Source organism: Notolabrus celidotus, chromosome 2 (assembly GCF_009762535.1).
Source record: "Notolabrus celidotus isolate fNotCel1 chromosome 2, fNotCel1.pri, whole genome shotgun sequence".
Taxonomy (NCBI): Eukaryota; Metazoa; Chordata; class Actinopteri; order Labriformes; family Labridae; genus Notolabrus; species Notolabrus celidotus.
Window position 1 is genome coordinate 20,031,097 of NC_048273.1, and position 27,745 is coordinate 20,058,841.

At 38.9% G+C, this 27,745-nt stretch overlaps 2 protein-coding genes across 6 annotated transcripts; both read left to right on the forward strand.

Moving 5' to 3' along the window:
• The first annotated feature begins 195 nt into the window (after positions 1–195).
• Positions 196–15,604, forward strand: mcoln2 (mucolipin 2). Of its 4 annotated transcripts, none has more exons than XM_034673608.1 (14): positions 196–313; positions 1,081–1,234; positions 1,873–2,046; positions 2,991–3,147; positions 3,384–3,462; positions 3,574–3,670; positions 3,816–3,915; positions 4,391–4,503; positions 5,485–5,634; positions 6,247–6,348; positions 6,641–6,763; positions 9,938–10,144; positions 10,726–10,859; positions 14,933–15,604. In XM_034673608.1, exons 2-14 carry the CDS (start codon positions 1,145–1,147, stop codon positions 14,967–14,969), a joined length of 1,563 nt encoding a protein of 520 aa, XP_034529499.1. In that variant the 5' UTR covers positions 196–313; positions 1,081–1,144; the 3' UTR covers positions 14,970–15,604. The 4 variants fall into 4 exon arrangements, with proteins under 4 accessions (XP_034529499.1, XP_034529490.1, XP_034529481.1 ...); XM_034673590.1 differs by having other exon boundaries at positions 230–431; XM_034673599.1 differs by lacking the exon at positions 6,247–6,348 and having other exon boundaries at positions 229–431.
• A 1,943-nt stretch (positions 15,605–17,547) lies between these two features.
• Positions 17,548–26,345, forward strand: lpar3 (lysophosphatidic acid receptor 3). 2 transcript variants are annotated; one of them, XM_034676349.1, is made up of 3 exons: positions 17,548–17,861; positions 20,132–20,886; positions 24,695–26,345. In XM_034676349.1, exons 2-3 carry the CDS (start codon positions 20,145–20,147, stop codon positions 25,021–25,023), a joined length of 1,071 nt encoding a protein of 356 aa, XP_034532240.1. In that variant the 5' UTR covers positions 17,548–17,861; positions 20,132–20,144; the 3' UTR covers positions 25,024–26,345. The 2 variants fall into 2 exon arrangements, with proteins under 2 accessions (XP_034532240.1, XP_034532229.1); XM_034676338.1 differs by having other exon boundaries at positions 17,554–17,831.
• Positions 26,346–27,745: the final 1,400 nt, after the last annotated feature.

The following is a 27,745-nucleotide window of genomic DNA, read 5'->3' on the forward strand; positions in this document are numbered from 1 at the left end:
AGACTAAATGTAGATATAATTCATACTTTCTTTCTCAGCATTCTGACTTTTTTCTCAGAACACTAATAATTATTAAAAAATGACATTATTATTGTTTTTTTCAGTGGCTCTAATCCTCTTCCGTAGTTTTGGTGGATGTTTTTTTGTTTCTTTTTGCCGTTGAACACACCCTCGCTGACTCCAGGGGGACCCTCGCGCCGTAGATTGTAAAGTGGTGAACGTGCACGCCGCCTGCAGCTCATTTCCTGATTGGATGCCTGGAAGCCGCGTGCACACACGCACAGACACCCAGCTGAAAGCAGTCCTTTCTGAGGTGCGTGTCCGCTGCCTGTCACCTTTCCCACAGCAACATGTTTATTTAACCTGTGTCCACGCGGAAACACAATTATGGAATTATTGAATCGATACCTGGATAGGAGTAATTCAGTCAGGTAAGTTCTTAAGTGGCTTGTGTTGAAAAGTTGCTCAGTGGCATTCATTTGTTACTTTATTTGACAATTTGCGTTGGTGAATGTGACTGAACTGAACATAAATGTATTTGCTGCTCAAGTTTATTCCCTAATACTCTGTCTCGAAAGCCTAAACCTTGTTGTCCCATGTTTAAAGTACAGGCTAAAGTGATTTTATTACCAGCTCAGACTTCCTGATGGCTATTTAACACAGCCCTTTACCTGAAACTAGTTGTAAATGTGTGATTTAAGGAACGCTCAAGGTACACGTGAGTACTGTGACATTTGTACTGTTAGTGTGAGCGTGTGGCAAAAAAAAAAAAAGAAAGTTGAGAAAATATTGAGAGTGCACACACTGAGCTAACCTTGGACTTAAACCCAGGCAGCAGCATGAATGCAGCCAGTGTGCTCAGTACAAGGAGTCCTTCCTGTGGGAGATGACAAATCTGCACTGAAAAAAGGAAAAACTAGTTGATGATCATGTAACATCTGCTTTCACTTCTGTTTTTACATTATGGGGGATATAATCTGGCCTTACACTGGGATAAACTCAAACACTTAGAGACAGTTCAGCTGTTTTGTCTTTCTGCCTTGGCTTAGAATAACATTCTGTTGACACTTTCTGTTTCAGCTCTGTCTTAACCCAAGAGATTATCAAGGAGGAGACCCTGAGAGATGACCTGAAGTTTTACTTCATGAGCCCATGTGAGAAGTACAGGGCACGACAACATTTACCCTGGAAGCTTGGGGTGCAGATACTGAAAATTGTGATGATCACCACGCAAGTATGTATCGTGGGATTACTCTAGATTAGGAAAGCCCTGGAAAAACAATCCGCCCATGAAATGCTTCCAGCAACTGTTTTTTTTTTATCAGAGACAGAAAGACCATACATGTGAATCAGTGTTGATATTTGTGGACACACATTGTACAACTTCAAGTCTCAAATGAGGGTGTATGTGTGTGTTTGCGCATTTCAAGTTAAAGATGATGAAATAAGTGCACCACACCCGAACATCTTAACCCCGCTCTCCTTTCTGCAAGCTGCATCTAATATTAGGAGTGTTGTGTTGACTGTTGTTCTCTTCTCTATGTTTCACAAGATATCCTCTTTTTGTTTCAGTGGTGGGAAAAGCACTGCTCAAACAAAACAGACAAACCAATCAGATGCTATTACTTCACTAAAAGTTCCCTTTATGTCTGCTGTTGTATGTGATTGTAAAATCTGTGTTGAACACTGAGATAGGAACACTCAAACATATTTCTGGCCCATGAGAAAGATTGCAAAAAACGTTTGAGCCTAAAAAAATTCAAAGTGGGCTCCAAAGGAATACATGTACCAAGTCACACTCCCCCTTTTTAATACCTCAAACCTGAGCTTAAAATTTTAAATGTTGCTTATTCCTGTTTGTTTCCTCCAAAGCTCATTCTGTTTGGCCTCAACAACCAGCTAGTGGTGTCCTACAAAGAGGAGAACACAATGGCTCTGAAAAACCTTTTCTTAAAGGACTACAGCGGAGTGGATGAGGACGACTACTGTGTTGCAGTCTACACACAGCATGACGTCTACGACAGTCTGTTTTATGTCCTTGATCAGGCAAGTTCAACCCTCTAAACAATAACACTGCCTGCTGCTGTTACCATTTATGTAAAAGAAAAGTTGTTGTTTGACTTTCATTCACAACTGACTGTTATTATATTAGGCTGTTAACAAGCTTTCAAGTCAAGTCAAGTCAATTTTATTTATATAGCACATTTTAAAACAAACACTGTTGACCGAAGTGGTGTACACGCTTAAAAACACAATCAATAAAAACAAATAGTTGAAAATAAAATAAAAAAAGCCACAATAAATACAAGCAAGATAAAAAAAGCTTTCATTTTGTATTAGAGATATGTCCTGAATGCCTCTTTATTCCAAACTCTCAGTTTAAATCAAAGTGTTCAAGTTTTGTGTGCATCATGCTTGGGATGAGGACTTTTCTCAGCATTAAGGACAGTTTTATCCATTTCCTTTTAGGCAAAGACTTAAAAACAGGGGGAAAAAAAGGTATACACATTTTAATGTTTGAGTATCTCTCTTTTAGAATTGTTGTAGGTCTGTGATTGGTGTGTTTAAAAGCACCGTCTTCTCTGGTTTCTATCAGCTTCTCCTAGAATCCTGGTTGTATGTCACGCATGTAAACATTTTATCATGGGCTCTTTAAGCTCTTATCTTTAAGGAATGAAGTCATGCCTGCGCCTGACTGTAGAGAACCTGGGCACAGTAGTTATAATTCAAGAGATATGTTTACCAGCATTTTTTACCCATGTTCCACATACCACCAAATAATGAAAACCAGGGTAAGACTGAGGACTGGTAGGCTAATGCTCCTGTAAAACTTGATGTGATTTAAACCCCTTTGAAGCAGACTGCTAATGGACTACGATGCTAGTTAACATTCGCCAGGCTTTAGGTGTGATAGTGTTGCAGCTTCACAACAACTTTAAGTCATTTATCCTGAGACAGTTTGTTTTACCTTAGACTTCTCATATTTATAGTACAGCCAGTTGGGTCGCCTTACTGTGGGACCCATAAGTTATGCTGAAGATGACGATGGCAAGCTGCTTCCTTTGACCATTTGTAAGGAGCACTACAAGAGAGGCACCGTGGAGCCCTCAGATGAAGCCTTTGACATAGACGCTCAACTGGAAACAGGTAAGAGGGGATGTTTCAGTGCTTTGGTAAATGCAAACTAATCAATACAATTACCTTCTGTGTTTTTTTAGGCATCAACATCTGCTTTTGAAAATACATGTTTTATGCTATACAATTGGAAATGTGTGTTTTTCACAAAAGCATTAGTAAAGATGCATTACTCCCATTTTTTCACAGTTATATTTGAAATATATTTCTGCACTTTGAGTACTGACTTTGTTAATCTACCCCCTCAGTTTGCATGTCCCATGATCCAAAGACTGCAAACCAATGGAAAACCCAGAATTCATCCTTTTTTGATCTGGATTTTTACAGGTATTCACCCCTACTAATGAATGCACTGTATACAGCTAAACTAAAAACACTTGGTTTACATTTTGTATTTCATTCCTGATGTACAATTACAATCCTCAAATTTGCTTTCAGGCTTGTTGACATTAAATTAACCTTCCAGCTGAAAGGAATCAACCTTCAGACGGTGCGTTCTCGAGAGTTACCCGACTGCTACTCCTTCTACGTTACGGTACGATTTGGCTGTTTGTTTTTTTTGTGTGGTGCTTTTCATTTTTTTTTAATTATGCAAACCAAGCAGGTGAACACTTTATCATTGTATGATAACAAAGTGTATCTGTTCTCTGTGCTCATCTATTTTCGATCTTGTTTTTTAGATAACATTTGATAACCAGTGTCACAGTGGAAAGGTGAAGATCTTCTTGGACACTGACTCTCAGAGCAGTGCATGTCGAGACTGGAAGATATCTGGGACAGGTAAGGTGTTAATGTCTAACCTGCTTCAGTAACAAACATGATGTGATGAAGAAAAACGGCAGATTGTATATTTTAAAAATGTTCACTTTTTTATGATATGGGCGAAGCAAAGCTCATTCGATCACTAGTCAACTATCGATTGAAACACATGCTGTTTTTCCAACTGATGATTATTATTTAAGGAACCTAAAGGCTTATTTCTCAGTTTCTTTAATTGAAAGGTTGCTTATAAAACCCTTTACTTTGATCCTTTACATCTTCAACTTTGTCATCTTTCGTATGTTCACTAAATCCAACTGTCATTGTCATTTATTATTTTCCTGTCCTAATTTCCTGTGGCATTTACTGCTGACTGTTGACTGTTGGTGAGGCGTGTTCTGGTAAACTCCATTATCAGTAGGGTGAGGGAGTTACGTAAGAGATAAACCTTAAGGCACGCATATCACTTACACACACACTTTTGTATGTGTTCCAGCTCAGAAGAACACACACTATCTTCTGGTGTTTGATGGCTTCGTCATCCTCGTATGCCTGACATCGGCTGTGCTCTGCACCCGCTCCATCGTGCTGGCTGTCAGGTTACTCCAGGTCAGCTCAGCAGTCTCTGATCACACTATATCATAATCATACCCAGAATATCATGTTTTTTTACTCTCTATGTCCCTCTGTCTTCACTTGCATTCGTGTGCACTCGTCATTTTTTCAACTTTTCTTTTTGCCTGGTCAATTTGTTCACCAAAAAATTAAAATAAATGTCAGTAGTTTGTAGAATTGAATGCATATCACAGTGTACCATATTTGGACTAGGGATGCACCGATCTGATCCTGGTATTGGATATTGGCTAGATCGGACTTAAAAAGCTAGATCGGATATCGGTGACAAAGGACCAATATATAGTGCCGATCCATATGGCAGATCTATTCATCTCAGTTCTATGCTTTTCTGTGCTTACAATAGCCATGTGCGTCTCCTACGTCATCAGCGTCTTTATAAAATGTGCTGCTGATTTAATATTGCCACAATATCAGATGCTGAGAAGGGACTCAGTAAGAGCAAAGCTGGGTAGAGTAATAATGTATTCAATGATTTTAATCCCAGCCACAGGTACACTGTACTTCTGTGGGAAACACTCTATGGAAACACTACGTTTACATATTTTTTAATTTTCTCATTTGAAGCAGTTTTTTTAAACAGAATATTTAATTCCTCTTATCCACTGCTGAGGTTTACAGTTGAATTGTAATATCTGTTGGTTATGAAGATCAACTCACCAAACTGCTGGTACACATTTATAATCTCTTGAATAATGATACTGTCAGTTTAAAAATGTTCATTTTATTTTAGTTTACAAAGTCAGAAAAGCCTGAAGTTGCCAAAACATGATTCTATCCTCACATTAAGGAATAGAGATACCAAAGCCCAGGTATCGATATCGGTATCGGGACCTAAAAAGTTGGATTGGTGCATCCCTACTTTGGACACTTTGTTATATGTCTCAATATTTTAATCAGACACTGTTTTGCACAATTTTACTTGATGTTACTGAATTTGCAACATTGTATTTTCAGAGATTTTCCAGATTCCTGCATGAGAACTACAATCGTAAAGTCTGTGAAGACGACCAGGGCGAGTTTCTAAATGGCTGGTATGTGCTGGTCATTGTCAGCGATCTCTTGGCCATAGTTGGATCCATACTGAAAATGGAAATACAAGCAAAGGTAAAACTATTAATGTACATCAGTTTAATAGGAGAGGTTAACTGTACAGACACAATTTTTAGTGGCATGTGTGGAATAAATGTAAATGCAGAGGCAAAATCCAAATATAGTACAGTTTTTGGATAAATTTAAATTTCTTTAATCCTGTAAAAATGAAGTTGGGTAGCAGACAAAGCTGGGTTATCTTCAAATGAGTCATAGTTATGTGGAGCGAACTACGTGTTATCACCTTTTGATTTTACATCAAGTTATTTATTAAACTATTGTCAAATAAAATCCTGGGCAAGGCTTAGTGTCTGGAGGACTTTGAAGCATAACAACTCAATGTAGACACTATAAATACCTGTTGAAGGTAACATAAATTTAGACTCAAGTCTTTTAATGTCCCCAGTGAGAAGTTTGTCTTATAATCCTGGTGTATAGCTGCACATAGTCACAGTATGTCAACATTGGTTGTTCCTCTTTTGCAGCTCCACTATGTAGATAAAAGCAGTCATAAAAAAATCCCCCACAAATCGTTCCACAGAATCACTGAAGCCTGATTTCCATTTAAGACTAAGAGCAAACATCCCTCTTAAAGCCCTTGGGATTTATTGATTTCCTTCCTGATAGAGTCTGACCAGTTATGACGTGTGCAGTATCTTCTTGGGAACGTCGACATTAGTGGTGTGGGTCTGTGTGATCAGATACTTGGGATACTTCCAGAAATACAATGTGAGTCTTTCCATTTTTTTCTTTCATTGTTGAAGACCTTGCCTTGCACTCCACACTGACTATGATATGGCTAGTTTGAGGGTACAGCTGTAGACATGTATATTAGTAAAATGAATAAAACTCTGTATGAGGAAAAATAAAGAAGGCTGAAAGAGTCAGTGTGTAAGAATTAATATGACACTTTTTGCTTTTGTAGTTTATATATTTTTAAGATGCAGAGATTTTGATAACATGTTTTAAAACTTGCCTTTCTTTCTTCCATGAGATGGTAACTTCATGTCTTTTGTCTTAGGTGTTAATTCTAACCATGAAAGCAGCCTTCCCCAAAGTCCTTCGTTTCTGCTGCTGTGCCGGCATGATCTACCTTGGCTACACCTTCTGTGGCTGGATCGTACTAGGACCTTACCATGAGAAGGTAACTCTCTTACTGGTTCAAGGAGAGCAGTGGATGTGTATTTGAGAAGTGATTCTGTGATTCTGTGCTCTCCGGATGAATCACTGCTCTGGCTGTTATTGGGAGGGAAATAAGAGGAACCAGTGGAGCTTTTTTGTACTGACTTTGCTCTTGTCCGGCAGAAATGCTGAAGCAGGAACAATAAAGTTGCATTAGGAAGGTAAAAAATATAATGTATTTCCGGTCACGTCTTTAAATTAGCTGTGACAGCATTTTAACAAGGGCCCAAGTATGAGAGAAAGAAAAAGAAACTGAGGGTAGTGAACTCATGAGTTAGTCTGCATAGATCAGGTTTGAATCTGGGAGAGATTGAGTGCTGTGTACACTCTCTGAAACATCCTAATCTAGATTAATGTGCTTATTTTTTTTACAGCTACAGGTGATATATTGCATGTTTACCCTATTTGAAAACGACCACAGGTTTTTTCAACATTGACTCAGAAACAGAAGAAGAATTTCTTTCAGTCTTTCTCCTGTATCTATTTTACTTCAAATGGTTAGAAGCAGTTATTGCTCTTTCAGTATTGTATCCTACAAATAGATGCAGGTGTTGAGCTTGCCCTTGACTTTTGACTTCCTCGTCCATGAGTAGACACCTGGCTCTTTGTTTCTGAGGCCTCTGATAAACAACCACTAGGTGTCACTATATGTCTGGTCAATAAAGCCTCCTGCGTCAGTTGTTAGAGCTTCCCATAATTTTTAGTTTAACCTAATTTTGACAGTCTCACCAAGGGATGGATGTGATTTTGTGCAAACATATACTTGCAGCATTATGCATGTTTTAAACAACATTATTCATGTGTTAGTAGGAAGTATTACCCTTTTAGAGACATAGGTAAGGAAACAAGTTATAGGGCAGACAGGGAAAGAAAGAGGTGATGTGAAAAAACAAGTGTCCCTCCCGTGCAGGACTAAAACTAGGGGGAATAATAATTGCATGATCAGTGTTATAAGACCTGACGTCACTTGTAACTTTCAAATTTTTTTTTTAAGGTCAAGATTTAAGTGTTTTGTTGCCCTGTTTAAGTTCACAAGCCTTGTTAAAACTAAACAAGCTACAATGGATAGCATGCAATTATGGGCAATAAAAAAAGCAAAGAAACAGGATGTGGCAAATGTTTTAATTTGCTCTGAAAACTCAACAACAGATGATTTAATAGCAATCAGACAATTTTTGAACAGAGAGAGACTCTGGCTCGGACTGCAAGTGCAATCATAGAAATTACGTGTGTATTTAGCTGTCCTCGCCCGTTAAGATAAATTATTTACGGAAGTCCAAGGATGCAGTAGGCGTCTAAACAAGGCAGCACTGTACTGTAGGAGAGCCAGATGTGAGATAGGCTGCATACAGCTGCCCAGGGGCATGCGTGTTTCTGACCACATAAAGTTGTGTTGATAATGTTGCATGGAAGAGGAGTCAGAAGTGTAAATAAGTTGTAGGCGGACTTGAAGTATGTTTTTAAGAGAGTTTTTAATTCCTAAGATGTGGTATTTTCATGAAAAGAGCCCACAATAAGCTCTAAAATACATTTATACTTGTTTGTTCAATCAACAAATACAGCTGACATCACCAAAACGTTAACAGTTTAATTTTTTATACGTTGTTCATTGGAAGTGAAAGTGCTAAACCTGAAGTGCTTTTCTGCTTACAGTTTGGATGACACAAGTTTCAGTTCCTTGTGTTTCAACACTTCTATCGTATTTACTTTGCAGTGGCTTGGGGTGTCCCCTGTAGTGTGCTGTCAGCCGTCTCTGGCTCTTCTGTGTATTTACTGTAGGAATAAACAGAGGATGTTACAGGACTGGCCATCCCACACGTCCTCAAGTGTTATGCCCTGGAATCCATACCGTCTCAGTGGGATGTTGTGTTTAGATGCTATCGCTCTCAGCTGGAACTCTTTTATAACGTCTCTCCCTCAGCCATCTGTTTCTTTGTTTGTCTCTCTGCCTTTATCCCAGCTCCCCTATCAACTATCATGCTTCAGTCCGTGTTAGGCACCTCCTACTACTTATTTGTGACCTTATTTCTGTGAAGACTTCTGTGTTGCACATGAGATGTTTAAAAAGAAGAAATTGAGCTAAATTAGTCACAAGATACTGCATAAAGACATGACATATTTTTAACCAGATACACGTTTTGTTTTTAATCCACCTTTTATTAGTTATTTTAGTGATTTTATCCAAAACAGTCATGTTCCAAGTTTAATGTTTGTCGTGGCTCCCAACGTGTCTGACTTGTTAATACACTGTGTTCCAAATTATTATGCAAGTTGCATTTTTGTGAATATTTTAAAAACCATGTTAACAGTCGTTTCCAAATTTGTTAGGGAGTCAGATAGTGAATATGTTTCTTCAACTGTGTGGTTAAAATTATGCTTTTCGGCTCATGAACTGGCAAACCTGCTTACCCGATCTCAACCCGACTGAAAACTTGTGGTCAATAATAAAGAAGATAATTTACAGTAATGGCAAGAAATACAGCTCAAAAGAGCATCTTTGGAAAGCCATACAAGGTGCAGCACACAGTCAGCAGAGAAGTCATCAGAAACTTCTCTAAATCAGTTTACCAGTGACCTCTGACCCTCACTGAAAGAAAGGGAGGTTATATTACATATTTGAGAATCACTTTAGATTTGAAATGTTTTTAAGACATTAACAGTTTTATTTTGTACACAAATGTAAAGAAAACTGTTGTTTATTTCTATTTTCAATCATTAGAACATTTAAAATGGTGCCTAGTTTTTAATTTTCACAAGTTATATGCTCTTATCACCAATTTGCATAATAATTTGGCACGCTAATCTCTGCAGATTCTGCATTTATTTAAAAATACAGCCAACGTACTTTGAATTGCATCATTTTAACCACACAGTTGAAGAAATATATTCACTATCTGACTTTTTGACAAATTTGAAAACGACTGTTGACATAGTTTTTAAAATATTCGCAAAAATGCAACTTGCATAATAATTTGGAACACGGTGTAGAACTAACTTGATTTAAATCTTGACAGCTTGTGTGTGGGAATCTCTTTGACTCTTTGCTTTCCAGCTATCTTAATGCTTCTCAGATTTGACCATAGTCCTTGTGTTAACTGTAAAATCTTATCTGATGTCCTCTTTTTCATTTCTACAGTTTGAGGGGCTGAGTCGTGTAGCGGAGTGCCTGTTCTCTCTGCTGAACGGTGACGACATGTTCACCACCTTTGCCCAGCTGAAGGACAAAAACACTCTGGTGTGGCTCTTCAGCAGGGCTTACCTCTACTCCTTCATCTCGCTGTTCATCTACATGGTGCTGTCGCTGTTCATCGCCCTCATCACTGATGCCTACGAGACCATTAAGGTACTCAAGTGTCCGACACCAGTGTTACTATTGTACAGTAAATCATTTTGCTCTGAGAAACTACATTTGGTATTTATCACTATTTTCATTCTATTGCAAAAATAAGTAATCAGAATCAGAAATACTTTATTTATCCCGGGGGAAATTCAGTTGTTACAGAATGCTCTTAAACACAATATGAAAAAGTCAAAATATTAATAGAAAGAAGGAATAAAATAAGATATAAATACGAATGAAATAATATAATTTGGATTAATAATAAGTATATACAGAAACGCAGAATAGTTACAGTTTGCTATGTACCAAAGCACTGGGAATTAAGGTATTGTGTACAGGATGTTGAAGTAATAATATAATATATATATGTAATAATAATAATCATATTTAGAAGTAAACGGCGGAATTATTGATGACAAAATCAAATGTTGGTTACATCCAACAGGAAAACAGTAAGAGAAAAGTCTTGACCCTCCTATGACACATATAGTACATCACAAAAAAAAATATTGGGATACTATTTTATTATAAACTATCTTGTTTACCTAGATTTTTTTGTTACCTTCTTGTGTTTTCACCAACAGAGCTATCAGAAGGAAGGATTCCCTTTGACAGACCTACATAAGTTCCTCAGGGAGCAGAATAACTTAACTGTTCCAGAGGAGAGCAGCCAGACAGACGTCAAACTCCGATACCCCGTGTTCTGCTGCTGCCAAAGGTACGAGTGTTTGCAGTGAAACTGTGATACTATATTTGACTTTTGTTCACACACCCTGCTGCGTACATACACAGCCACACCTGGAGGATGCCCTGTGTCAACACAAATCACTGGAAGATATTGATATGTATATTGTGTGCATTTATCTTTCTCCTTTTATCTGTACTTTCACAGTTCATTGGGGTTTCACTCAAACAACCTGCTCAATTATGTCTTCCTTTCCACTCTTGTTGTGTCATACTTTTTTTTTTTTAACTTTATTTTAGATGTACATAACAAACAATGGGTACATTCAGAAGAAACATCATACATAAACAATCATTAAGGAGATAGAAATAATACAGCATGAGTTGTTAATTTAAGGCAAATGAGAAATTATACACACAAAAATAAATTAAAAAATAAGTTGAGTAAGGAGAGAGAATCATTTTACAGTTCAGTAGGGAATTCTTTTAGGGAATCATATATTCTAAGTGCTTTTGGTCCTTTCACTATTTTCAATGATTTTAGGTACATTTTGAATTAATTTAGAAAAACAACAAATTTGGGGGGAGATTTCATAGTTCTGTTTTTATGAATGAAGACTTTTGAGAGGCACAGGATTAAGTTACAGCAGATTTCATCACTTTTATTTTTTTAACATCAAACCGAAAGTTATGTCGTTTATTAAAAAATAATTTGGAATGGATTTCATTTTTATTTTTAACCATTCATGGGTATCAGTCCAGAAGGTTTTCACAGTTTGGCATGAGAAGAAAAACATGGTTCGTCAACTCAACTTCATTTTCACAAAGGGGGCATAAATTGTCTTCTTGTGGTGTCATACTATGCCTTGCTAGACATTTAAATCCCACAGAAAGATCAGCTAATTTATCATCCACTATATGGGGCCAAAATATCATGTAATATGCAATTTGAAAACACAATAAATACATGTGTCCCTGTAATGCGGAGAGCTGAAATTATGACAACATCAACTTAAACACGTTTAAACGATCTGGCTGCCTTATCAGACCAACACATGGGACTGTATGAATGAAGTGTCACATGAGACATGAGATCATTTTGGTGTATTTTGTTGAAGTAATGCAGCTACTACAAAGAGGAAATGTTCAAAATATGATCCGACAATGAGCATTCTCACTCTCCGGCTCTGACTAATGTAACATTAGCAGTGAAATAATGTTACCAAACACCTGTGAGTCTGGTAACTGGCAGTAATCAGATAGGTGTTACCTTCTAGGTAGAGCTTAATACTGCATACCTCTAACGGGAAGCTCTGTGTTAAACATCAGCACATACTTCACTGTACACAGTGGTGGTATGTAGTAGGTGGTGTCAAATACAGCCATAGCCACACAATATAAGATTACTATGTCTCTTTATTTGGCCCTGTCAGTCATAATTAAACCAAATAACACAAAACAAATGACAAAAAAAAAAGAGATTACAGGTGTAGGAAACTCAGTTTGCTGTAATTACACAATGTTGCTACAGCTATACATTGAATTTCTCTATATGTCTCTGTTTGCTGCTCATTCCTTTTCTATGAGCCAATCTCTATCATCAGCATTCAGCAGACTGCAGCAGAGTTTCCTCCACACTGTGGTTTGGCTCAGTCTGCGTGGTCTGAGAGCAATGAAATTAGTGGTAGCAGCTATGCAGACACACCCAGTGATGGGCTGATTACAGAGAGACTCAGGCTGTACACTGGGAAGAACCCCCAACCAATCCCCCTTCTCAGCCACTGCCCCCTCTGTGCTGCGATGCTTCCTGAATTATCAGGCCACTGCCAACGCTACGCTTAGACTTGAGCCAGAAAAGTTAAGCTAGAGCATGGTGGTCAGACAGTAAGAAACATATGATTGTAGCATCATAAACTCCATCTGCCTTAACATGGAACTTAAAGTAGCCAATCACTGGTGTGGATGTGTGATTCTCTTATTTTTAGTCTTTTTCTTTTCTTCCTTTTTGTAATCATGATTTCTGATTATTGTTTCCTTACATGTCAGAACAACTAGTTGAATTTCTCATAATTTCACAACCATTTTGTCTGTAGAGTGTATAGTTAATGTACAACTAGGTTCTTGTTAAAAAGACATTGCTTCCTCTTTCCCTATCCATGTGTACCTAACATGAATGTTACAAACCAAGTTAACCAAAAGCAGCACCTCAACAGTCTGCGGTGCTCTATACTCAGGCTTTTGGTTCTGCATTGTGAAAAAGCACATATCTATTTAATGACTGAGCACAAATAGGGTTGATCATCCCACAAAAGCAACTACTGTAGTCATTTGTTCAGATTTGTGCAGTGTTTGCAGTTCGGCTCTGCAAGTCAAGAGCCTCAATTTTTTGTAGTCACTGTGAAAATAATCTCAAGTCATGTAATCATTTGGAAAAGACCTGTACGGAGTAGGGGTGGGTTAAGCTTTCCATTGCTTTTTCTTACAGTGTGTGAGTGGTTGTAACTCTCCGGCCTCTTGTCTTATTGATTCACCAGACATCAACACTCTGACTCTGCTGCTTACCCTCATCCTCCATAGCCATTTTTCTACCAATGAGCCATCCAGTTTTCCTGGTCTGTTTTAGGAAGTGTAGTCTCAGTTACAGAGCCATTATGTAACGATGTGTAATGATGTGTTATAGTGCAACTTAATACTGGACTGACAGTAGAATATGCAACTCTGCTGCATGGAGATGTGTGCAAATGCCAATGGCCCTTTTAGATGGGCTGACTTTTGGTCATTAGTATTCTCTAATTGCAGTCATTTGCACCCTCTGAAATCACCAAACTTAATTCTTAGCAGTGTCTTCGTCTCACTGTGCTCACAAAAATTAGATCAGCAAACATGTTAACGTCTTACTGGATGAAATTTCATCTGCGTGCAATCAGCCTCTTCCTGTAGTTATCTTGTGTTACAGTGAGTTAACATGTAGGAAAGCAAGTTAAGAAGCAAAAGCCCACATTTAGAGCATTTATGAAGCCAATATATCAAGTTTGTCATCTGTGGTAGTGTCTCTTGTCCCAAGAGTATTTGAAAAGACTGTTTCATGGTGAAGCTGCAGACTTGAATGTTTCTGCTGCAGTTCACTCACTGAATTTTGTTAGTAAAGCAGCTAAGCCTCAGAGTGGATGTTATGTTGTAGGAGATATGACAAAGAGAGTGCTGGGCTTTGCCTAGAAACAATATAAATACATACGTATAAATACAGTGGAAGGGAGGCAGAAGTGGTTTTCTTTTCAAGAGAATGATTGGACACCACATCCTTGCTCTCTTTAACATACATTCACATCCTCTGACAGCTGCAGCAGTGTAAGGAACAGAGAGTCTGAGACAACCTCAGCCCATTACTAAAATATTCTGCTCATTACACATCATAAAGATGAAGGGAAAAAATGTGTTGAGCTCACAGATTTGGTGTAAAAGAAACGTAATTAGCTGTTTCTCTTCAGGGCAAAACACAAGAAAGACTTCAAGATGACAAGGCTGTCATTTACAGTGTTTCTATGGAGAATTTATTCTCTCAATCAGCCCTCACAACCTTAAATCCCCACCTCTTCCTGTGTCCCTTTGTTGTCTCTCATCCTGTCAGGACCAAACCCTTCATGCAGGTGGAATCCAAGGGAATAAAGAGACATGCTTGTGCTGGTTTGTTTTTTAGTAAGCAACCTTGATCTGAATTGGGATTTCCTTGACAACTAAAGTAAAAAATAAATGTAGTCAGGGTTTAGACAAACCCAACAAGCAACCTTGAGCTTTGACAATACAATTTTCTGTGTCCCCCTAGACATGCTGGATGCAATACCTCAAAGAGACTGCCCAGAAGTACCCTGGAAAATAGAATAGGCAGGCTTAGCTGGAAAAATGTGATGTCTTGTTCTTTGTTCTGGACGATACTTGACAACACATCTGCTGTCACATGAATATTGAAACTGTGTTAAACCATTGTACATATTTGCTGACACATGCTCAGTGATGACATTCATAAGTAGAGGGTATGTTTATCTTTTGCTGTAGATGAGGCACTGCATGTATAATGTATAATGCTGCTCTTTTATCATGCTGTTGCAGAGCTCCTGAAAATGATGACGTCATATTGATTAGCTGACAGCTGTCCGGTCTGCAGATGAGACGACTCAGGGAGGAGGAGGAGGAGGATGCTGAGAACAGGATTTCACACGTCTGATACAGACTTTGAACTTCAACTGTTCCACTTCATATTCCTGGAAAGTAGAGATTGACTGTCCCAGCTGATTCTGTAAAGTGCAATATGAACACCAAGCATGTTCCCTCTCTTGAACATGAAACTGGAACTCAAGCATATGAGTTGGTACTGGGGGAAAAAAGAGGTTTCTTGCCAGTTTGTATTGGAGTTCAGGGTGCTGGTGAGCAGTTTACTTGGCCTTTTTAAGGTTTGCACATGCAGTCAGTCACCAAAGAGCTTAAATCAGTGTTTCTTGTATTTGGTCTTCAATGGAGAAGCTGCTGCCATGAATCTTTATGCAGTGCTATGTAATTTATTTGTCATGTGTTGTAAAAACAGAAGTAAAGCAAATATTTTCATGTGTCTATCGTCAGACCACGTTCCGTGTCTTTGTGCACGTTCAACTTTTCTTTCAAAATGTAATCATAAGGAAGCTGTAGACTAATTGATTTTGATGTGAACTTTTTTGTTACATGAAAGTGCAACAGATTTCTTCTGTGCTCATTAAAAACTAACCTGCTTGACAAGGCTTTCCTGAATTGCGTAATACACTCACTGCTGATTTGAGATTGAGAGGGAAGTTTCAATTTATGGCAACAGAGCTACAGTATGACTCAGTTTATCATTAAATCTACAACCAGGTTAAAATGTTCAGACAAGCTGCAACTTGACTATTTTTTTAGTTTGACTACTGAAGTTTTAATGTGATGACATCAAAGGATCTAAAGGAGTATTTCCAAGAAGAAAAACAAAGAAAAAATATCAGAGGGTCGAGATTATGGAGTGATTGAAAATGAGACCACTGTTGTTCAGTTGTACATTTCATTTGAGTGTCATGTCACATGACACATCTCCTGACTAATGTTAGTGGACTTTGTCAAAATGCTTAAGGCACTCATTCTTACGACCCATATTTAGACAAAGTACGTCATTAAGTCATAGATGAAAATGCAGTATTTTTCCTATGGGGTGATATCGCCCTCATGACTGTCCTGCTTGATTTATCACTGATATGTGGTACAGTGGGTAGCGCTGTTGCCTCACAGCTAGAAGGTTACTGGTGCGAATCCCCGGCCAGGTGCGGCCTTTCTGTGTGGAGTTTGCATGTTCTCCCCGTGCTGGCGTGGGTTCTCTCCGAGTACTCCGGCTTCCTCCCACAGTCCAAAAACAGTGAGTGTGGGTGTAAATGGTTGTCTGTCTCTCTGTGTTAGCCCTGTGATAGGTTGGCGACCTGTCCAGGGTGTACCCTGCCTTCCGCCAGCTGGGTTAGGCTCCAGCCCCCTGTGACCCCTAACGGGATAAGCAGTCAAGATAATGGATGGGTGGATGTAAGTTCATGTCAAAATTCAGACAGGCAAAGTTACAGCTTCGCAGTGGACAGTGTTTGGGATCAATGTTGTGATAGATACTTACTCTATATATTCCAGTTGAGTGAATGTTTAAATTAAGTCCTAAGCAACATGAAATGGGATGCATTCAAACCCTAACAAAAGTAAAAGTACAACAGTAAAAATTGACATTAAGACATTATACCACATAGATATGGCCTGCAGTATTAACACTTTTTCTGTTGAGGTGGGGCTAGTTTCACTACTTCAAAGTTGGTGGTTGGGCAATATGAGTATGTCACAAGATCAATCTGAGGATTTTGGAGATTATTAATGGACAAGGAATACAACATAAACAAAAAACTCATAAAAAAAAGGGTTCGACCAAAATTGTTAAAAGCATAATATTAAACTTTAAATGTTTGGACTTGGAGAAGTTCAATGAAAAATTCAGAGGTGACTCTGTATTGATCGATCTGCATTTGCGTAAAAGAAGAGCAACACAATAAGTAATCTCAATAATATAAATATATTCCAAACACTTTAGGAACTTTTGTTTTATACACTCCCAAGGCACACAGTAGACTGTGGAAGAGAATTAGCGCCACTGAAAACATAAAAAATAAATACAGGTCCAGTATATATTTTTCATTATTATCCTGAGAAGAAAAGTCAGAATTCTGAGATTAAAGTCAGAATTCAGAACTTTTTCCCCCTGACATTAATCTCAGAATTCTGACTTCAATCTCAAAATTTTGACTTTAATCTCAGAATTTTGACTTTAATCTCAGAATTCTGACTTTAATCTCAGAATGCTGACCTGTTCTGTATATTATAATAATAGCTTAATAAAAAAAATATCGGACCTTTTTTTTTATTTTATCTGTGGCCCTAACCCTCTTCCGTAGTATACTGTGGTTCTGACTTATTCTCTCGAAGAGTCGAAGTCGGCCTCTAGTAAAATAAATGGAAATCTACGTTGGGATTTTTGCTCAAAAGACTGCGGTAAATACAATAAATACATGCTTCAACAGGTGAATTAATGCAGCTTGGCGAGAAAAGTGCTGAATGGCAGATTGTCTCCATTGAAAAGAAAATTTTCAAAAGTGCGTACAAATATTAAATCTTAACCCCATTTCCGGTTCTTATTGAAAATAGTAATCTGTGTTTTTTTATGGGACCGTGGGCTCGCTGGGCCTCGTGCGGTCATCCGGAGGAATTCACGTTCGAGGCTGTGCGGCACACGCCCTCTACGTCACCGAGCCTCAAAGTGAGACTATCAACTTCTCTGCCTTCACTTTGTCCTCGCTGCTCGCTGCTCTCACCTCCCTCCCTCTGCTGCTGCTCACTGCTGGAGGGAAACATGCCCAGAAACTCACGGAATACTTCACAACCTTTAGTCTACTGACGCAACCCGGACAGCCCACCAGCTCTACAGGTAAACTCACCTGGCTGATTGTTCTTTCAGGTAACTCTTTGTACTCCTTATTTTGTCGTCTGTCGGCAAAATGACATATGTATGTTTCTTACTTTGTTTTCTGTTTCTGCACGGGATCCTTTGTCACTCCCTAGTCTGACAGACTTTCTTAACTTTTCCCTGTTGTCATGTCGGACAGGTACTTTGGTGTAGTTAAATGTCCCTGAAGTCACTGAAGACTCAGGCTACTTTTCGTAGTACGTGCACTGGAAAAAAAAAATGCCCCTCCAAAACCAAGGAAATAAAACTTATTTCAAAGTACTTTTACCTTGAAATAAGAAAAAAAAATCTGCCAATAGAACAAGTGAAAATTTGCTTGGTAGGATTTCTTAAAATAAGTCTTTATATTTAGAAAACTGTGATCTTAAAACTATCAGAGAAAACTTATTTGTGACTCTGGACCTTTCTTATTTCACTTTGTTGAGCGCGTGCTGTTTTGGCTCCAATTGTACTGTGGCTATAGCAACTATCTAGTCCAGCTTTATGTAGGAATCTTTTTAGTTTGATTCAAAGCAGCTTTTTCCAGTTAATCGCCTGTTTTGCATGTGCACTTATCCCTTGTCAACAGTGTGGTCATGTATTAGCAGAGGTGTCAAAAGTATTCACATTCATTACTCAGGTAGAAGTATAGATACTAGGGTTTGAAAAGACTTCTGTAGAAGAAGTATCAACTCAAGCTTTTTACTCAAGTAAAAGTGTAAATGTGTTTTAAAACTACTTAAAGTATAAAAGTAAAAGTAAGGTACAGGGAAAAAATGCCATTAAGGACAAAAGCTTAGGCTGCACCACAGGGGCCTATAGTGCACTACCCCACCTCCCAAATAAAACATCTTTCTAAAGGCCATAATGACTATAATGTTATATTAATATGTTAATATTGAAATATTTGGGTTGCACCTGTTTCAGCCCGTTAACGTGTTTAATGGAGCGGAAGATATCATGATTAGTTGCCTATAATAATGGTTCAAAAAGTCAAACTTCACAGGCATGTTATCAACAGCCTTTATTGGAATGTCAATGTACATCCAAGCATCAAGCACCCACACACATTCAAGACCTGGAACAGCTGGTATTGACCAATAGGGTCTCACTCAAGCGCATCCGAAAGGATTTGTTTTTGCATTCAACCATTTAAAAAAAATCTTCCAGGGATGTAGAAGGGTTGGTTGGTCTTCCTGGCCAACCTCCACGCTGGTGCTTGTTTGGGAAATTTCGCTCAAGTTCTCTTGAGTGTCTGCCACAGACATCTTTGCACTAGGTTACACGCGTCTGCTATTTCCTTGCTGGAGTGTGACGTGACTTGTGTCATATGCAGGTGCAATGGATTGCGTACAACTGGGTGCTGAAATGTTATCATGGTTATACTTCTCATCCAACCACAATCAAATTCACTCTATTTACTCAGTTTTTTGGAACGATGACAAGCCGGAATGAAATGGGAGTAACAAGTCTATTTTTAAAATGTAAGGAATAGAAAGTACAGATAATTTAGTGAAAATGTAAGGAGTAGAAGTCAAAAGTCGAGTGAAAAATAATTACTCCAGTAAAGTATAGATACCAAAAATTTCTACTTTAAATAAGGTAACCAAGTATTGGTTCTTTGTTACTTGACACCTCTGTGTATTAGAGTTTATTTACTCTAGTTTTGTGCTCAGGTAAATATTGGAAGCAGTGGTAGTTTAGTTTTCGTTCGTTCTTTCTTTTCTTTCTTTTTTTTTAAAAAACCTTTGTGAAGACGCATAGATCTTATAAAATATGATTCACTATATGTCGCTAACATCAGCGCATTAAAGGACTGCTGAAACATATTGTCAATGAATCAATTCCTTATAATGACTGTCAAGTAGCTGGCTGATACAGATAGTTTCATACAAGCTATGTATACATGCAAAATAATTTTCTGACACAGATGCAATAAAATGAAAGCTGGATATTGCCTTTTAGCCACTTAATTAATTTTGGTTTTTATATGTTTAGTGTGATTTTGGTATCTTACCTCAGTGAATGAATATTTCCTCCACTTGCATGTCACTAATTCCTGCTTGACTTTGAAGAAATTGGCGATAATGATCAAGTTATCTGTCAACGCACAGCATTTCATTCTGACTTTTCATTTTCCAAACCATCCTGCTTAACTTTTAATGAACTTTCTGCTAACAGTTTCAGCACTTACTCACCTAATAAGATCAGCTCTACTGTCATGAATAAAGTATTGATACATTTTCGTATTATTCTGACTTGTTCTCATTCTCCCTTCACAGCCTGGCCTCTAAAATGGCTCATCAGAACCAGACCTGTCATTATAATGAGTCCATGGGCTTCTTCTACAACAACAGTGGCGCTGAAGACAAATGGTACAGCTCTCAGCTCATCCTGGTGCAGGTGGTCGGCTCACTCTTCTGCTTTTTCATCCTGGTCTCCAACGCCATGGTCATAGCTGCTGTCATCACCAATAAGAGGTTCCACTACCCTTTCTACTATCTCCTTGCTAACCTTGCAGCCTCAGACTTCTTGGCGGGGATTGCATATGTGTACCTCATGTTTAACACGGGTGAGCTGTCACGGAAACTTACAGTTAAAGGATACTTCATCCGTCAGGGTCTACTGGACGTTAGCCTCTCTGCCTCACTGGCGAACCTGCTGGTGATCGCTCTAGAACGCTACATCTCCGTCATGCACTGGAACGTCCACAGCAACCTGACGAAGAGGAGGGTGACCCTGCTGATCGTGCTGGTGTGGGCCATCTCCATCTTCATGGGGGCTGTGCCCAGTCTGGGCTGGAACTGCATCTGCAACCGAAGCGACTGCTCCCAGCTCGCACCCATTTTCAGCAGGAGCTACTTGATCTTCTGGTCGGTGTCTAATCTGGTGGTGTTCCTAGTGATGGTGGTCATATATATGAGAATCTACGCCTATGTCAAGAAGAAGACGGCCATGCTCTCACCACACACCAGCGGCTCCATCAACCGCAGGAGGACTCCCATCAAGCTCATCAAGACAGTCATGGTTGTGCTAGGTAGGTGCTTCGTATGAAAATAAGTTGTTGCATCATCATAAATATAACTGAGAGTCACAAAGCTTCCTGCTTGAGTCAGCTGTAAATGGTCGCGGTGCACAGCTGTGTGTAATTGTCAGGGTTTGAAGAGGTCACAAAGTCCAGGCAATCCACTGAGTCTCTGCTGATCAGGCTGGAATGTAACCAGCGTTTTCCTGATAAGAGAGATAACCTTGAGCATAATAACAAAACACTTACATTTTCAGTAAATGTGAGTAGTTGCTATCAGTGATTTAAGGGAGCCTGAAGAGAAAAGCAGAGCCTTTCAAATTCTTCTTTTTATTCTCTATCTTTTGTTATTGCCTTAGAGTGTTCTCAGTTTATCTAACATTCAGTGGCTTAGCTCATTCAACCCTTATTTCTCATTGACTATTCCACCAATGAGATATTAAAATACACTCAGGGATTCCCCTCAGAAATGTATAGAACTGAAATCTTTAATTCAGTTCTTCTTGCAGATATTCAGTTAATATGATTTAAACAGGAAAACGATTCAAACTCTTGCTATATGAAGCCGTAAACACATTCTTTCTGTGCGTTTTCATGATATAAACTCCTAAAACAAATATCTGCAGAGATTCACAACACTTTTGTGGCATTTTCACTCCAGATGAGGAAGCGAGATAGTGAGAAACCTAGTTTGGCCCTTTGTTAATTGATGCAACAGGATATCTTTCAAAGGAGACAAAGCACTCAGTCATTCTTCTCCTGCTCTTCTTTAAGAACAGAACAAAAGGAAAGCACTCCTGGAGCTGAGCAGAAATACAGAGGAAAATTAGAAAACTGATAAAACAAATTACTGCACCATCAAGCTGAGTAAGTTTGGAGAAAGTGCTGCAGTTTAGATGAGGTCAAATAAGTTCACCTCAGCACTAAATGCACTCACTTTATGTTTTCATTCACTCTTTATTCAGTCATCCAAATAAATGATTGCATAACACATTTGTAGTGACTTGCACAGTTGTCCTGCAGGATTAAAGTCTGTCATTGTTCTTTGTCTCTTCGGGCACTTGGATTTCCCGGACGAGTGGCCTGACATAGTATGTAGCTGTCTGAAGGAGCTGTCTGCCTGTGTGCTCACTTTATCCCAGACTGCTGTGTAATTATCTCTCCCTGCAAGGACACAGCTCCACAGCCTGTGGTGTAACGTCCACACACCACAGCACACAAACCGGCCTTCAATGAACATCCCCTCCTCCCAACCCCATACCATTAAAGAGAGAGAACCTATATTTGAGGACTTTGTGAATTGCTTTCACATGATTTTTTAGAGTTCCATTTGGTTTTGTTGAGTGTTTGTACACAAAAGTTGTTGTCAGTGCAAATATGAAAGAGTAACAGGTTGTTAGAAAAGCACTGTCTGATAGAAAAAGATGAAATGGTGAGTCAAACCTTTAGATCCATTACAAGGGGATGTAAAATAGGCAGCAGTTCTGAGGGAAAGCTTTTTGGCAAGGCGGAAATCTCAAATTGATAAACTAGTTTAAAGACACATAACCAACGCTTTTTTTCTTTCTTACAATCAGATTAAAATGAATGAGCACATAAGTGTTAAGTAAAGATACATGATGACAATGTAGGTGGTTACTTGTGCTGCTTCATGAACAGCCTAGAAGTAAAGAGACATTGGGCATGTGTGATGAAGGTGTAAGGCTACGCCTCAACCTTCAAGTTACTTTAATGTCTACCAAAATAATATAAAGAGCCCTTTGTTTGCATATTTTCTGTCACACCTGCTTTTAAATATTTCAATCATAGCCTACAGCCTTATCTTTGTCAAACATCTGATGGCATTTGACAAGTAAAGCCATCGGACTACTCCATGCAAATTTTGGATTTTTTCACTTGTAGTTTAGTTTAGGGAAGTTTGCTGTAAGCTCAGTACCAAGTGAGATAAATTAAATATGGTTGAAACATGTGCTAAATAATTCTTTTTTTTTTTTCTCAATATACTTAAACCAAGCGGCAACCTCCGATCTAAAAATGTGGGTACAATGCGGAAGTGCTAAAAATTAATAGAGGATCCACTTGAGGCTGGCTCTGGAAGTGACGGAAACCACATACACACCAATTCAAAAAAGCCGATCTTTACAGCAGAAATAAACATGTTTACAGCCTGGTACAAAAGACGAGTGTAGTCTGGATAGCTCATTTCTCGATCAGCACACACAGTAGGGGGGATGATTTTTTTTCTAACAAGGCAATTTCGAAGATATTGAGATTACGAGTCTTCAAGTGAGAGGCACAGCTGACTTGATTGACAGGTGCTGTAAGCTGTTGGTGAGGAGGCTCAAAGCCCGCCTCTTTACGTTACAATGACTCCACAACAGCAATATGGCTGCCGCCGAGGATTGGCCTCAAAACAGCGCTTCAGAAACATATGGGTGACGTCACGGATACCACGTCCATATTTTATACGGTCTATGATTTAAACCTGCCAATAAGAGACCGTTATATGGGATCACACGCAGTATAAACCAGCTCAGAACACCGGGGCCATCAAAGGCAGAAATTACACAGAGAATGGGTATAAAAAAAATGATTTTCTACAAAAGAAACAGCAATTGAAAACAAACTGACATTATTACTCACACTAAACCCTCTTTGTCTGCGTGCATTCATATCTATGTTTGAGGGACAAAGAGAGCAAGAGAGCTGTGTAGAGCAATACTTGTTTTGCTTTTCTCTCTGCAGATGCATTGAGGTTGTAGACACGCTGGTTGAGTCAACATCACTGTTGGTGGACAAGTCACTGCTTGTTGCTTCCTTTCAGCTCCAGAAATCTCTTTAGTAGCTCTCCCTTGTGCCCTAACATGTTTGAAATGGATGGCTAATAATTGGCTGCTTCAGTAGCACTGTGACTTATCATATTATTTACCAAACTGACAGCATTAAGCATTTAACACAATCATTGCATTGTGTCCACGACCTGTGTCTGCTTGTTGTCAGGGTTGAAGAAGGGCAGCTTTAATGCAGCTTTATTTTCCCCCTGAGTGATGCAAGTATGTGAAACCACTAAGTACATTCTGATACAAGTTTGATCAGTTTATTCATTTGCTTTTAGGCTGTAAGGAATGCAAGTAAATCAGGTTGCAAGTGACAGAAGTTGAGAGCATAATTGAGTCACTCTATTCAAATCAATATTAAAGCAATTAAATGGTTCATTTAATCAAGAGCAAGCGGCAACCTCTGGTCTCAAACTATGAAGACATGCAGAAGTGTTATAAACTGCAATTCATTGAGAATCTGCTTGAGGCTGGCTGCAGAAACACCGCAAATCACATCGACACCAATTCAAAAAAGACGATCTTTACAGCATTAATAAACATGTTCACAGCCTGGTTCAAAAAACGGCTCGGCTCTACATAGCTAATTTAATTTTCTAATGCAACAGTTCAGAAGATATTAAGATTACGAGTTTTTGCCCAAATAAGGACATGACTGACTTGACTCCTAGACAGGTTCACATAGCTGTTGGCTAGGAGGCTCAAATCCTGCCTCTTTACATCACACTATGCCTGTTTGAGTTCCGCATTTCCAATATGGCTGCCGCCGTCGGTTGGCTTCAAAACAGCGGTCAGGAACAGATGGGTGACGTCACGGATACTACGTCCATTATTTATACTGTCTATGGTCAAGAGCCATCAGGGATCAGACACATAGATGTTTCACTCTAGCACACATCAGCAGTATGACAAAAACAAAAAAACAATGTTCTTGTGATTTACTAATAATTTGGCTCAAAAACCTGCTTTGTTTTTTTCTGAAGGGGCCTTTGTGATCTGCTGGACTCCTGGCCTGGTGGTTTTGCTGATGGATGGACTCAACTGTAGGAGCTGTAACGTCATGAAACTAAAACGCTGGCTCCTGCTCCTGGCTGTACTCAACTCTGTCATGAACCCCTGCATCTACTCCTACAAGGATGAGGAAATGTGGACAACCCTCAAAAACCTCCTGCGCTGCATTGGGAACGGCACGCGACGCCAGCGGTCGACAAAGGCCAATGCCAGACCGCTCAGCTCTGCTCAGGACACTGGCAACAGCCAGCCCCCATCAGAGGAGACAAAAAATGATGAACAGGACATACTAAAGACCTGAAAATCTAACTTTTAAAGCATGGACCAGAACTTGTGTCTTGTTCGGACTGGACATTGCTCGCAAAGACATGGATTGGAGTTGACTTGAAAGAGGAACCACACCTTTATCTCTGGTTGCAGGCTTCAGTGTGGAGCTAGAGTGTGTGGTGTTGAGATGGACCTAAGAAGAGATCATGATGCACTGCTAATAGCCTACATGGATTCAAAGATGTGCTTTTCAGCTACTACAGGATTTTACAGTTTTTTTAGACACATAACTCTCATTAGTTTGCAATGAGACATTTCTGTTTTTATTAGTCTTTTTCTCACCTCACAACTAGGATAATCCTGCACTCTTTGCTGAGGAGAGAGTCAAGTCGGGAGTGCAGAGCGGTACATTTCTTTTTTTACTTGCAAAAAATTGTAGAAATAATGCAAAATGTTCCACATTTGCATGAATCTTACTGAATTATCCTTGTATGGTTATAAAGGTTTCATTCCTGTGTCGCTTTTTGCTACAATAGCAATACTGAAAGGGCTGATCTAGGATAGAAATGCAACATGTTTATAGTCAGGTACTACTAAACTGTAGATTTACTTGGGTAGGACGTTTTTAAGATTATTTCTGTTTTTTAAAACACAGCAATCAAAAATACTGTAAACTCTTGTTCCATATATCCACTTGTACATCTTGTAAGGGGCTTTCAAGAAGAGGTGAAGTCATTTTAACTGTTTGACACCTAACATGTTCAGTATGATCCAATTGTTTGGCAAATATTAACAATGTTTTAGTTCAGTTTAGAAACTCTCCACCTGCTTTTGTTTTGTTGGAAGCAGGTTTGCCTCAGGGGACAGAGATAACAGTCACTCCTTTCTTGTTCCATCCAGAGTATTATGTTCTTTCACTTAAGCAAACAGAAAACTCCAGCCTGCAGCACCTCATGAAGGTAAACTTGTTTTCCCTTGTACACTTGAAGCACATCCACTTCAATTCACCATATGAGTTTTTCTGGCTCTGGAGAAACAGCTGCTCACCTGGCAATGCAGGGGTTGAAAAATGATTTTGCGACACACTGGATTCCTGCAAGAGGATCAGCTTACCCAAGAGGATATGACTGAAAAGACTGTAACGACACTAGTCTCACACATGCACACACACACACACACACACACACACACACACACACGCAAACACTCCAACACCCCTCGCCCCACACCAGGCTGCTCTGGGAACTCCATTGCCAAATCATTGACAGGGTTTTAAACGACTCTTTGCTTTGCTGTACAGTATTTATATTGCTCCTGCTGTAAAGGACATGCTAATTAAAGCTGTTTTTTTAACATTGGGAGTGTGGAGATGATGTTACTGAAGCATTTAATCTGTTAGATGTTTAAACTGCTGTTTTTTGTCCTGTACATGTGAAATCAGAGGGCTGTATGGTGGTGCAGTTAGCACTGTTGCCTCACAGCAATCAATCAATCAATCAATCGAACAATCGATCGATCAATCAATCAATCAATCAATCAATCAAGCTTTATTTATTTAGCATCTTTCATACAAGTCAAATGAAACCCAGAGTGCTTTGAAAACAGCGATTGAAAACAAGAAAGAAGCAGAAATAAAATAATGGCAATACATATTAAAAAACAAAAATGGATTTTAAAATAGAGACTAATGCACAGTGACAACAATAAAATATGTGTAATTAAAATGAGTTAAAGCGTCAGATAAGGATAAGAGTTGAAAATAAAATGAAGGCTGAAAATGTCAATAAAACTGACTAGATTAATTAGAATAAATAAATGAATGAATTAATAAATAAATAAAAATAAAAATAAAATAAGATAAACAGTTAAAATTATTAAAATAATAAAGCAACAGTAAAAAGTAATACAATTGTTAAACCCTACATAAAAGCCAGACTGAATAAATGCATTTTTAGTCTACGTTTAAAAGTCTCAATATCTCTATCAGCTCCTCTCAGATCCTCCGGCAGGCTGATCAATAGTTTAGGAGCATAGTGGCTGAAAGCAAGAAGGTTCCTGGTTTAAATCCCAAGCCAGGCAGGAGCCTCTCTGTACAGAGTTTGAATGTTCTCTCCATGCATGTGTGGGTATTCTTCAGGTGCTCTGACATCCTCCTACAGTCCAGAGACATACTCGTTAGGTTAATTGGTCACTCTAAACAGGTGTGACTGTGTGTCTGAACGGTTGCTTGTCGCTATACGTTAGCCCTGTGATAGGCTGGCAACCTGACCAGGGTGTACCTGCCTCTCGCCCAATAACAGCTGGAATAGGCTTCAGTCCCCCTGCGACTCCAAACTGGAATATAGGTATAGGCTGCTTAATCCTGGAGGGCCCATGAACAGACACTCGTCCCTAAAGCTGGCCTGATTCTGACCTGAAGCCCTTAACTGCATGTCACGCCCCATTGTCTTCTCCCCATTTCCTACTCTATCCCTGCTCACCCTCTCACAGATGATGCAACAATAGATAAAAGCATGAAAGATAAAAAATTAAATAAAAATTTGCTAAGCACATAACTTTATTCCAAATATCTTCTAAATCAAAGTTATTTTTCATTAGCTCTGTTTTTTTAGTGTAGTCCTAATTAGCAAACATGCTTAATTCTAAAGTAACATGGAGAAAACGATACAAATACCTCTTCGATATATTCATGCAAACATTGTCAGTGTAAGTGCCTAAGCATTTTAGCTTAAAGCAGAGCCTCACACTTGGCTGGA